Source organism: Eurypyga helias, unplaced genomic scaffold (genome assembly GCF_000690775.1).
Source record: "Eurypyga helias isolate BGI_N326 unplaced genomic scaffold, ASM69077v1 scaffold12947, whole genome shotgun sequence".
NCBI lineage: Eukaryota > Metazoa > Chordata > Aves > Eurypygiformes > Eurypygidae > Eurypyga > Eurypyga helias.
This window is the reverse complement of record NW_010259929.1, coordinates 1-13751: the sequence shown is the minus strand read 5'-3', so window position 1 is coordinate 13751 and position 13751 is coordinate 1. Positions and strand designations below refer to the sequence as shown.

Here is a 13751-nt window from a genome sequence, read left to right as displayed (position 1 = left end):
GGGCAAACGGTACGAAGGCGCTGAGAATCCGCAGGCAGTGACAGGCCACCTGAGCCCCCACCCCCACGGGATGCCCTCAAGGTTGGGCGCCGAGGTGCCCGATCCCAAATTTATCTGAAAAAACGTCGGGTTTAGAACCAGATTTTTTAATGCAAGGGCTGCGGAACAGGCAAGGCGCGGTAACCGTCCGTGCTCAGGAGAGCGTTCGCCCTGGAGAGGGCACGGCATTCGGTTTCAGGGTGGGAAACAGCAGCGGCTGGGCGGCTGGTGTGACAGACCTTGACAACACCCGGTCGCTTCAGCAGACGGCGTTTTCAGCCCTCCTCAAAGCTTTCCTCAAGGAATAGAGACACAGAGGAACACCTACTGGGCTTTTACTTTTTGATAAAAACCAGCTCAGTCCCATCTCCGTAGCAGCAGTTAATCCTGTGACCTCTTAAAATCGTGTCCCCGGTTTCCGTTCTTAAACCAGGTGTTTCTCTTGAAGCCTCCGTCACCTTGCCTCCCATTTCCAAACCTGGAGAACCCTCGTCCTGCCTCCTGGGGGATTTCTTCCAGCTCAGGCAGTTCCTTGGCCACGGAGAGCTGCCAGCGCCTGGTGTCCTTCCACTGCTCCTGAAACAAGAGACGCGTAAGGCCTGGGCACGTGCCTGCCGGCGTGCGTGCCCAGGGTACGCCGTGCCGTAGAAAGCAACACGAATGCAGAGGCGTCTCCAGGTAACTCCCACCCTTGCCGAAACAGGCTGGCAGATCCCTCCTTGGACAAAGGATAAACGATCACAAAGGGAGAAGAGGAAGTGAAGGCCACGAAGATGCTCCGAGGGCTGGAGCCCCTCTGCCCTGGGGACAGGCTGGGAGAGTTGGGGGTGTTCAGCCTGGAGAAGAGAAGGCTCCAGGGAGACCTTATAGCACCTTCCAGTACCTGAAGGGGCTACAAGGAAGCTGGGGGGGACTTTTTACAAGGGCCTGTAGTGACAGGACAAGGGGTAACGGGTTTAAATTGAAAGGGGGGAGGTTTAGATTGGATATCAGGAAGAAGTTCTTCCCGGAGAGGGTGGGGAGGGACTGGGACAGGTTGCTCAGAGAAGCTGTGGATGCCCCATCCCTGGAAGTGTCCAAGGCCAGGCTGGATGAGGCTTGGAGCAACCTGGTCTAGTGGAAGGTGTCCCTGCCCATGGCAGGGGGTTGGAACTGGATGGTCTTTAAGGTCTCTTCCAACCCAAACCACTCCATGATTCTGTGAATCTTTCTTTCATGATCCCAAGTCAGCAGAAAACTGGGTAACTCTCATACACACCAGAGAGATCCAAACCCAGAGCAGCCAAAGAACACTGCATTTCGTTTAATAAAATCAGGTAAAATAATGGGAACATTAGTTAAGAGGCGTAACTCTGCTGTGCTCCTTCCAATGACTGTGTTGCCTATGCAACATTCTTACCAAATCACAAACCTTACCCTCCCAAACCACCCTATACATGGTAACCAGCAAACCCTAAATCACCAGGTCCCAAAGCTACAAACACATACCTGTATGTTACTCAGCTCGCCAGCAGGGATATCAAAGCACACCCCCTGTAACAGGGAAAAAAAAGGCATTTGCTTTCCAAAGATACATTCAAGAACAGAGACTCACAACTCCAGACACATCAACTGTAGAAACCAGCAATGGTAGAAACCACGGTCTTTCAGGGGAAGCTTTTTATAAGCTGAAAAAATAAAGTAGTTAAAAGAAAAGCTCAAAACAAAATGCAGATTCCAGTGCTCTGTGCTGATAGCAGCATCACCTGCAACCAGCCTGTCTGTTTAAGAGCAAGACAGGCCACTGCAGGCTCTTGGAGAAGACACCCGCAGAGGAGACAAGCACCAGACACGTCAGTCGAGTGAACACCGTACTGATTGGGGCGGGCAGGCGCTGCCCCACTCGACAGCTCCCTTTCCGCCGCAGTGGTACAGAGCGTTAGCATGAGTTCACAGCGAAAAAGTAACGGTCACAAGAAGCACTCCCACCATATACGTATTTCCGGTGCTATTTTTGTGGAGAGAATTCCTCTGTTATCATTTAGGAGCAACGTCTCTGTTTAAGGAAGTGTCTTTTAAAACACTCAACGAGCTTTAATACTTTATTTTTTTAATACCGTACACCTAGCCAGCAGAGAGGTGGCCTCGTGCTACGTTACCGTTTTCTGAGAAGTGAGATTGAGAAGGCGTGGAGTGAGGTTATTAGTATTTCTATACCGGCACTTCTGACCTCCTGCCTCAATCACTGCAAAAAGCGGCCCTAAGACACCACCCCTTCTTCCCCAACGTCGTGCCATCTTACCGTCTTCCCCTTGAGGAAACGCATCGCAGATATTTTGGCATCTACTTCCTCGCCGAGCTGTTCTTTCAGCCCTCGCCAGGCATAGCCCATGGAGCGCATTTCTACTGAACACTGTAACACCATGGTCACAAAGCCCTTCGGGGGGAAAAAAGAGGGAAAAATGGGTTTACAAGTTTGGTTGGACAGCCTGTAACTCACTGTAATGAGCTACGCAGTACCTTGTTCCTGTAATGTAGTATTTAATCTAAGAAATCAGCTTCCCAAAAGCCTCCTAAGAAGCCGAAGGTATCCATCTAACCAAGGGCTGCCCGCTGATAGGAAGGCCAATAGCACTGCTGTGTTTTAGCCAGGAGGGACATATTCAATCCATACAGACAGTTACCACTGGGAAAGGGGTAAAAAATAAACCCCGAAGTGATACAAGAAGCACAGTCCGATCACAGGCTATTTCCAAGATTGTGTTGCCGTGGAACAAAGTGGGCCAAGTTCTCCATCAATGCCTCAGAAAAAGGAAGGGCTGTACTTTTCTCCTGTCGAGATCTCTCTGCAAGCCGGCAAGCACATGCCAGGCTTACCTGAAATAGGCAGAAACCTAAGACAAAGGGGAAACTACAATAGCAAACCCCACTCTATCAGCTTGTAAAATTTCACTTAACTCCATTAGAGCATCAAGGTCTTCTGTCACTTAGATCTCTGAGGGAAATTCTTTCAACTCTCATCACAAGAAAATTTACAAACGGATGTTGGGTTTCTCCGGTTTGCTGCAGAGCGCCCCCAAGAGCTGGGTTCAGTTAAGGAACCAGCAACACACCAGAAGCTGGGGGTAACGGCTACTCAGAAACCCTGGTGAGAGAGCCTGAGGAGATACCACGTTTGGACTGGACCCACTCGGTTCATCTATCCGTTCTTCTCAATAGAGGTTTAACATTATTTACCGCCGTTGAGTTGAGTAAGGAGCGCTGCTGGATGTAGGATGCCCCAGAAATATGGGCTAGAGCTGCAGCCAGGGCAGCAACCGCCCCTTTTTCATCTATGAGCTCTTGAGCAGATTTTCTGAAGAAGTCTACTGCAGAAGGAGGAATGGCCTCCAACAACCTGCGTGGTGACAACAGAAGTTTGAGATCAGCAATCAACGTGAAGTGCAGTCATGTTTAAGACACAGATTTCAGACAGCGTTAAAAGCCCTGGCTGCCATGGTTATGCCTCAGTGCTACTCGTTTAACTCAACACCTTCAGGATGCTGAATACCCACCTTCTCTGTTCATTAACCCAAGCCTCTTGAAAGGTGTGTTCACAGAATGGTTTGGGCTGGAAGGGACCTTAAAGCCCATCCAGTTCCAACTCCCCTGCCATGGGCAGGGACACCTTCCACTAGACCAGGTTGCTCCAAGCCTCATCCAGCCTGGCCTTGGACACTTCCAGGGATGGGGCATCCACAGCTTCTCTGGGCAACCTGTCCCAGTGCCTCCCCAACCCTCTCCGGGAGCTTCTTCCTGATATCCAATCTAAACCTCCCCACTTTCAATTTAAACCCGTCACCCCTTGTCCTGTCACTACAGGCCCTTGTAAAAAGTCCCCTCCCAGCACCCTTGTAGCCCCTTCAGGCACTGGAAGGGGCTGTAAGTGTTCAAAACACTGAGCACATACAACATGGCATGTTTGAGAGCATGGGTAAACACATCAAGGGAAGGCTCCAAAATACAAACATTCTTAAGGCCATACCGACAGATCCACAAAAGTATTTCAGCAAACCCAACAAGCCCTTGCTTTTGCTTCACAGGGAAGAGAAGCAAACCACTACAGTGCCACTGCTGGGGATGGGGCAAGGCACTTCATGCTCTCAGTGAAAGCCAATTAAATTGTTTTTTTCTGGGAGAGGCAGTGAAAATAGGCTGGGGAACCAAGAACTGCTACCTCTCTAATGCTATTTTCGGTACACCAGCACCTCCCACCATTTCTCAGTACACGGAGATCACGGGCATGGCACTGGGTTCACCTTCACACTGATCAGCATCTTGGCTAATTATAAATTCCCTGACAGTGCAATATTCATCAGTGGGGCAGCAAACAAAGAAAGCTGCATGGAATAAACCCCTTGAGAACTAAACGATGCAAAGAAACACAGGGTGGGGCTACAACACCCTCACTAGACTACTCCTTAGACTGCTCTTTACACACTGCTATTGTATCACCGGAGCAAAGCCAGTCTCCCTGCAGGACAGCAATTCCCTGTTTCGCTCTGGGTAGGTTTCTGAGGATACAAACAACGGAGCGGTCTATGTTCAGGCACACAGAGGTTTACTGCCATCGCCTTAGGAAAGCTGGGCAGTGTCTACATGCAGAGCAGCTGACTTCCACGATGACACGCTCACGTACAGCTCTGATCCCTTAAAGCTTTGCATTAACAGCACTGTTGTTGGCAAGATCTCTAGACATCTTTTAAAAACGGGCCAATAAACTTACTTTTTGGCATCGTTACTGGAAGCTTTAATTACATCTGTAGCAGAGGGAACACCTATACGCTTAAACGTAATCCCCTGAAATCAAGAAAACAAATTACAGTCAAAGGTTACTTTCAGCACGCTGCAACTCAACCCTGTCCAAGTCACACTATCGACACCTCTAGTTACTGTTTAGAACATTAACACCGTCTTTACTTAATTTATTTCTAAAGTCAGAATACAGCTTGTAACTCCCACGCAGGACTCACGAGCAGCCCGTGGTTACAAGCTCCCGAGAGCAGCAGCGTCTCTGTAGGAGCCGAGTAATTTCATTACGCAGCGGCCTGAGGTACAACTCACCGCTTTGTGCTCAACTTGTTTCAGAAGGTCTTCTTCTCTTCGCTGAAATAAACAAATGCAGATCCCAGTCCGGCCAGCTCGACCCGTACGTCCAGAACGATGGATGTAGGAATCGACGTCCTTCACAAATTCAGATTAATAAGAGAGAAAAAAACAACTGGGTCATGTAAACTGTTGACATTTGTATGTTGTAAGAGAAAGAAAACGCAAGCTAAATTCTGATTCAGAAGCCTAAGGAGCGATACACTATGTCTCTATATCCCACCTACACACAAACCACTCAGGTTTGGGTACACCCCCCTACCCAAGGTATGCTGCCTCGGGTTTAACAAACACTACTGACAGGGGTTTTTTTTTTTCCTAAATAAAAAGCTCCACTGGAGTTTCAAAAGAAAAAGGCAGCAGGAGTATTTTTGAACTGTTCTGAAACTCAACATCGTTGAGGAGGGATTCCGAAGTGCTGAAACAACGCCAAAAGCCATCTTGCGACTTTCCAGAGTAACTAAAACCATCACTTCTGCTTCAAACAAAGCTCAAAATATAAACATTTAAGGAAAAAAACAAGCAGCTGAGGAAATTCCAGGCCTGCATTGACAAAAAATCCACCGCATTTGTGGATCAGAAGAATAATTCTGGTGAAACAAAGGAATAACCCATGGCTGTGCCACAAAAAAACAGATTACAACTTGTGCTTCCCCTAGTGACTTACTTTTGGTGGTGAACACTGTATGACAAGGTCAACCTCGGGAATATCCAAACCACGGGCAGCTACGTTCGTCGCAATCAGAACTTCAAACACACCGTTCCTAAAGCCTTTTAATGTAATTTCTCTCTGTTTCTGTGGAATGTCACCGTGCAATGACTGGGCATCCTGTCAGTGAAACAAACCATTAAAATGTCATTTAACAGCTGCGGTATCAAAAGGCACTTAATTATAAAACACAAAACATTGTGCAGAGCAACAGAAAATAATTACACAGCCGATACCAAAGGAATATGAAGCATCCTACTTTGTGGTTTGATCCTTCTCTGGGACAACAATACTCCTAAGCAGTGGTTTTACCATAATGTTATTTGTAGCCTACCAAGAGCAGACTGTACAACTTGCAGCCTGTCATGCCAACGGGCCAGCTTCGGCTTTCACTTCCACTGGAACAAACGGAAGCCACTTTACTTCCCGTGAAGCACTGGGAGAGGTTGCCCAGAGAAGCTGTGGATGCCCCCTCCCTGGAAGTGTTCAAGGCCAGGCTGGATGAGGCTTGGAGCAACCTGGTCTGGTGGAAGGTGTCCCTGCCCATGGCAGGGGGGTTGGAACGAGATAAGCTTTAAGGGCCCTTCCAACCCAAACCATTCTGGGATTCTATGATACTTAAGCGGTGCTTGGCAAGAGCTAGCAGACTGCTGCTTCTCTAGGGAGCCACCCCAGAACACACAGAAGCCAAAGTGAGGTTTTCAGGGCATTCCGAAAACCTACAGGTGATCTGAATGACCTCAACTTTTAATGGGTCAAGAGACACACTAACTGCTTGACAGGGAGAAAGCGGAGAGTGACAAGCTCAGAATTCCAACGAGTAACGTGCGAAAGCCGAAGCTCCTAGCACAAGAGAAGAACGCGTCACACTTACCCAAGAACCGAGTCATTGGATTTATGGGTGAAAGCAGTAAGGCCAACAGACTAAAATCCTGCAGCAACGATTTTTGTTGCTGGAAGGCGTATGATATTATCAAACAGTGGGCAAACCATGTATTCCCACCACTGCTCTTCTGCCATAAATTAGAATTTAGTATCAAACAGGGTTTTCTTTGGAGAAAAAACCCAGCACTTCTCCCCACTCAAACAAACCAGGGTGCTAATTCAAGCAAGCATAGTAAACCTGCTCAATACATCACCTGAGGTCTGAACAATTAAGTGTCCTTCCAAAGGACAACTGGCCATTCTGTTCTACTGGATTGGTTGGATTTTCCCCGAATACTGACCGTTCAAAGAATAAAAGCCATTAAGAGACGGGAACCCAAAGAGCATGCTAACGTGAGATGGAATACGTGCACTACGCTGCTTATTACCATTATTACCATCTCCTGGTTATTCAGCATAAGCTGCATTATCCATTGATTTGGTCCTGCTTAATTTTAAAGCCAAAGAAATAAATCCATAATCACAGACCAGAGGGTATTTTAATTGCAAAGCTCTGCTTTTAGAAACAGCTTTCCTAAGTCGTAAAACCGCCCACAGAAACAACTCCATCCCCCCAGCTGCAACCTCGTATTTATTTTGGGGCATTCGACCCCTGAACATCCGTAAGCGCTGCTCCCCATCCAGCCCCCCGTACCTGTTTGAGCGAAGCATTCATAGCCAGTTCATTTGCTTCCTTTTTGGTCTCACAGAAAACAATGGTCCGCCCACGGCTGCCACTGTAGACCTGAATGATATCCCCAAGAACTCCCGCCCTCTGAGACGAGCGACACTGTATCGCCAAGTGCTGTTTGGAAAAGAAACATGGTTAAGCATCTACGTTATATCTAAGCCATGTGCAGGATGGACAAAATGAAAGGTTTGGGGGTTTTAAGCTTGCGAACTACTTCCCCCAGAGGAAAACTTTGCTTAAAACAATATGTGTGTCAGTCACGTGAAAAGTCATTCCACATTTGAAAGGTCAGTGCAGAACCCATCTCATCCAGGCCACACGCCCTCGGGACCTGCACTGCTCTGCAGCAGAATCACTCACTTCCACAGTCATGGCAGTCCTTTGAGTTTTCTTTCCAATCAGGTCAATCTGTTCATATTCATCTTTCATGTATTTTTTTGCTACATCATATACCCATCGTGGACAAGTTGCAGAAAACAGCAGCGTCTGGGGGTTGTTCTCAGAACCTGGAAGGAAAAGCCATCACTTTTAGTCATCACAACAGACTGAAACTTGGGAGCTGATAAAAGCCAGGCAGTGGCTCTCAAATTGAGAGGCTGCATGTGCAGTTAAGTCAGCTACAAGAAGAACACTTAGAAGCAATGGAAACATTTTTAATACCCTTTTGACACCAAAGGCAAATTTACATCATTTTAACTGGCCCAAACTGAATTCTTCACCCTGTCTGAGACAAAATGCAAGACACATTTCTGTAAAAATGGTTTAGACTGTGTCTGAAGTCCTCCCACAGAGGAAGAACTCCTGTCTCAATCCCTCCTCGCCTGGCATTCCAGGACTAACTAGCTGTGAACAGTGTGGCTACGCGCAAAGGAAACAGGCAGGCTAAATTCTTCTCCCCCTCACAGACCAGGGGGAGGAACTGCAGAACAAGACAGATCACCCCAGGTAAGAACAGTTTAACGAATGGCTACCTGGTGGCTTTGCTGAATGCCCACCACATCAGAAAAGAGCGAATACTCCCCAGGTGCCAACTGCGCGAGACGACAAGCGCACAGACACACCATAACCTTAACCCTACGCTCGGGATGAAGAGCACTAGGGCTTAGGGAGTTGGGCTGGGTTGGTTGATTTTTTGCCTGCTTTTTTCATCCCCACCCCCGATCCCAGAGATGCCATCCCAGCCCTTCAGCCACCTGTCACGTTGCTTTAAACCTTTGCCACCTCTACCTTACCCTTTTCTCTGAGGTCCCATACTAGCATCCCACAATGGATTCGAGCTGAGGGCGTACCACCAGTTCTAAAAGCAGCATAACTGCATGTTCTGCATTGTCCTCTATTCCTCTCCTGATGTTAGAATTTACCTTTTTTATAAGCAAATCCTAAGATTTCTTCCACTTGTTCAGCAAAGCCCATGTCTAACATGTGATCAACTTCATCCAAAACAACGTGCTTGACACTGGAAAGCTCCAGCTTGCTATTCTGAATGTGGTCTTTGATCCGTCCAGGAGTTCCCACCAAAATATCAATGCCACTTTTGAGGAGATCAACTGGAAGAGAACAGAAAAAAGGAGGACAGTGTCAGAACGCTAGGGAAAGGTAAAAAACTACCAGCACACAGCAACACTTGTAATTTCAGAAGCAAAACACTACTGCCTTTCACTTCACTCTCTGAATAAAGCACGGTGTCCAGCCCTAGTAACAAGCTTAATGTAAGCTTAATGATGGCCCAAGTTGCGTCAGAACGCTAGGGAAAGGTAAAAAACTACCAGCACACAGCAACACTTGTAATTTCAGAAGCAAAACACTACTGCCTTTCACTTTACTCTCTGAATAAAGCATGGTGTCCAGCCCAAGTAACAAACAGGTAAGCTTAATGATGGGCCAAGTTGCTGGGTCAGAAACACCAGCTAAACCACAAAGTTACAGCGAGATATGCCAGTGCCCAAGCAGGGATGAGCTGGCATTAGAAACCTCCAGAACTTGATCACAGAAAACCCTTGTTTTTCAGCAAAATTCTTGTTCACAGCTACCTCTGGAGAGAGACAGAGCCACACGCACATACACAGTTCCCTCTGCCACAGACAGTCGTCTAGTCCCAGTGTATGCCCACCCCAAACCCACACAAACACGCAGTAAAGGAGGCACTAAAAGCACTAGCCACCGCAGACCTCCCAGTCGTTCTTTTAAATAAAGACTCATCGGAACTAAAACGATTCAGCCCAGGCTGTATGCTTCCTTTGAAAGCAGTATCATGGTTCCTGACTGAAATGAGACTCTGAGGAGGGAAATAGCCAGTTTTCCTCATGGAATGCATTTGGAGAAAGTCAGCTTCAATCCAGTAGTAAGTCCACAAGTGTTCACTTACGCTGTGCTTTATACGGGGTTCCTCCATAAAAACAAGCCACTGACAGTTTCCTGGTGATGTTCTTGAAGTCTTTGGCTACCTGAGTGGCCAGTTCCCTGGTTGGGACAAGAACCAGTACCTGGAGGGAGCAAAGAGAGACAAAAAATGCTTGGGAGAGGGTGCTAGGTGAAAAGGGTTTGCTTCACGTGAAACAGCCTGCACTCCCATTCCTATCCTACACTTGTCGTAGAGGTGCCCGCAGCTTCCCACCATCCCAGCATTTCCTGCTGCCTGAAGCCTGGGAAACAAAGCCTCATAGCCAGCAAGAGGAAAGGAGGCAAAGCATTACACAACAACTACAGAATAGCATGAATTTTTTTCCTTAACACCATAAAACAGACCCTTTGATAACGCTACCAAGGACAATGGAGGGGCAGTACAGCATTAAAGGACACAAACACTCACTAAGCAACCTGCAGTGGTAAGATCTGAGAAGGCACACATCAGCCTCCTCCACCTACATGCCTTCCCCCAACACCCACCCTTCCCTCCTCCATTTTCTTTAAGACTGAAACGATAAAACAAAGAGCTGAATTCTTCCCTAGAAATCCTCAAGACAGTAACTTCAAAGTTAATAAAAAAGAAGGATGAAGTAGGCAACAAATCTGCAGACTGTTAACATTTTTTCAGACAAATGACAAATACACACTTCAGTTGTGTGGGAATATGATATCCAACTACCGGTATCTGGCTACCAATTCCATCTCATGCTGAAGTAGAAAGGTAAACACCACTTAGAATCAAGGAATGGTTTGGGCTGGCTGGAAGGGACCTTAAAGCTCATCCAGTCCAACCCCCCTGCCATGGGCAGGGACACCTTCCACTAGACCAGGTTGCTCCAAGCCTCATCCAGCCTGGCCTTGGACACTTCCAGGGATGGGGCATCCACAGCTTCTCTGGGCACCCTGTCCCAGTGCCTCCCCACCCTCTCCGGGAAGAACTTCTTCCTGATATCTAATCTAACCCTCCCTGATTTCAATTTATACCCGTTCCCCCTTGTCCTGTCACCACAGGCCCTTGTAAAAAGTTCCCCCCAACCTGCATCCATCAAGATAAGTCTCCAGACATGAGGTAAAAATAAATTTAAAAAACAAATCCTTCAGACATCACCATGGAATTTATACTGAGAAACAAGCTCAGTGCACGGAGACAAGTGCAGCTGCCTCTCAGAAGAGGCAGGGATGAAAGCCCAAAGCCACAGGCTAACTTCCTGAGGGCAGCAGCCTGGAAGCCCACTGGCCACGGCTGCAGTGCCCCGATGGCTCCCCCCAGCGCGGTCACGAGGAACCCTAAACACAAACTATGCTGTCACCGTGATGCACTAAATCTCCATCACACTGCAGCTGCTGATCTGAGGAACATGTTCAGTATTACACACACCCGTAAAGGAGACCCAAGTCCCAAACAAAAGACCCCAAACTCACATTTGACATTGCCCTACTCCGAGGTTTTGCTGTTAACCCCGAAGAGGTAAGTTACCTTTGGAGCACGGCCTCTTCTCCCATCCTGAGAGACACTCTGAAGTTTTTCAGTCAGTGGAAGAGCAAATGAAAAGGTTTTCCCCGTTCCTGTTCGAGCTTGGGCAATTAGGTCTTTGCCATCATAAATGGGCTGAAAAGTCTTCACTTGCACAGGGAACAGGTACTTTACGCCTCGAGCTGCAAGATAATCCAAAGAGGTTTCGTTAAAGGGTGCCGCTCCTACTGCAAGCTGAGCCATCAGCTCGAAGCCCTCATACGTAACTCGCCCCAAGACGCAGGACATATCCCGTCAAATCCTGCTCACAACGGAAGGTGCAAGTTAGAAGAAACGCCGGAGTCTTTTTTTTCTCCCACCCCAGATCAATCTGTATTCCCCCTTAAACACACAGCTGGGTATTACAAGGGCCTGTGGTGACAGGACAAGGGGTAATGGGTTTAAATTGAAAGTGGGGAGGTTTAGATTGGATATCAATGCTTTTACTTCCCGTGAAGCACTGGCACAGGTTGCCCAGAGAAGCTGTGGATGCCCCATCCCTGGAAGTGTCCAAGGCCAGGCTGGATGAGGCTTGGAGCAACCTGGCCTAGTGGAAGGGGTCCCTGCCCATGGCAGGTGGTTGGAACTAGATGATCTTTCAGGTCCCTTCCAACCCAAACCGTTCTGGGATTCACAATGAAATGAAGCCTTCTTCATGATGTCCAGAGTAGGACAACCAGAGGGAAAGAAACAAAGTTTTTTCTGATACAGCCCAGGATTTTGGTGGTGGCTTGGTCTGGAGGGCAGAGGAGGGCGCGAAGGTGTGCATTTTTAGATACTCTAAAACCTCAGGGAGATGTTGCACAGTGGAAATGAAACAATCCATCCAAGAGAAACTTCTGAGCAAGGAAAATGTAAAGCACATAGGAGAACTATGCCTGGGAAGCAAGAATCACTATTTCCCGACACAGAGAACAACAATAACTCTACAGCGGTTACGTCCACAACAAAGCTAACCTAGAAGAGGTATGAAAATGCCCTAAAGTATGGGAATAATCAGACAATGTGTTCACAGGAGCCAAAAAGTCTTCCCACAGGAAACACCATTAACCTCATTTAAAGAAGTTACATTGTAAACAGCAGATTCACGAATTAAAATAAAGACACGCAGAAGATAAAATGATGCCGACGAGAAATGTTGTCTCTAAAGAGCGTACGTAGGAATAACAACACCATGGAGAATAAACCTGCCTTAAAACGATGGAACATGGAACAAAACAGAAAATCTGTTCCTACTGACACCAGTAGACTCCCTGAATCCCCGGTGACCGCTCACGTCCGTGTTCTTATCCCACGGCAAATGTAAGATGGTTCAGGACAACTTTACCCTCGCCTTCTGCCTCCGCTCGCCCGGGTCACAGCGCGCAGTTCTTCAGAAACGTTTACAGAAGTTTCTTTTTCCACATGAACTAACCTTTGAGAAGGTTGATGGTGTTTTGGGAGAGAGGGAAATTGGAGAATGCACCTTCTTTCGCTTCTTCTGTCAGCTCCTAACAGGATAAAAGGAATAAAACACCCAACTTATTACCCCTAAGAGATGAACAAATACCGAACCCCACACAGGCACGCAAGAAAAGCTGTGTGTTTACCCCATCACTACGGTTTTACCAGCTGCCTCTCTCCTGGTTAAGAAAAAACCCCTTGTGACACAGGTATTTCACAGATAAAAACGCTGTCACAGCGTAAAGCGAAACCTCTTGCTAAGAAGCTTGAATCGGGTCATCCTGCATTAGCAGACGAGACACGCCGACCCAGGCGGCACCAGGCAGTGTGACAGAATTCCTGCACGCGCATCCTGGTTTTACATCCCTCTGAATAAGGGCTTCCTGCCAAAGGTCCCGCTGCCACGCGTTCAAAGCCACGACCACTGCTCTCTCGGCCCTAATGAGGTAGACCTGCAGCACCTTTAAGTCAGGTATTTACTTAAGACTGACTGCCTGGCTCCCGTTTCGGAGATCCGAGATCGCGTCACACACCCAGCGTGTAAAAAGCACTCTTGATTCGCGTTCCCACCGCAAACACAACTACCCACGCAAGGCCCGACGTGGGCCTCCGCAGCCCTCACGCCCCGAGGCTCTGCACCCGTGTGGGTTATCGAGTCTGCTCATTATCCGCGCGCCTTTAATTAAGCGGGCGAAGGGCTGGGTGGGGAGAGCGCGGCTACCTCTGCGTCACCCTCCTGCTCTCCGGCTGCCGCCTCGCCGTTGCTCTCGGCGGAGGAGGGTTTCACCGCGTCCCCGGAACCGTTGTTCTTCTTGATGGTTTTCGTCTTCTTGGGCCGGGGGGGCTCAAGGTCACTGTCGCCCAGGCCGCTCTCCTCGGGCTGGGCCTGCTCGCCCTCGGCC

At 48.1% G+C, this 13751-nt stretch overlaps 1 protein-coding gene across 1 annotated transcript; it reads right to left on the bottom strand.

Moving 5' to 3' along the window:
• Positions 1-497: 497 nt before the first annotated feature.
• Positions 498-13678, bottom strand: LOC104505236 (nucleolar RNA helicase 2-like; the record flags this gene model as incomplete). The annotated part of the gene is made up of 14 exons (XM_010154842.1): positions 498-615; positions 1528-1572; positions 2321-2455; positions 3256-3415; positions 4784-4857; positions 5122-5241; positions 5831-5992; positions 7452-7601; positions 7848-7993; positions 8849-9034; positions 9853-9970; positions 11371-11549; positions 12821-12896; positions 13571-13678. Coding segments are annotated over 14 exons (1777 nt in total), but the record flags the coding sequence as incomplete, so codon positions are not given.
• Positions 13679-13751: the final 73 nt, after the last annotated feature.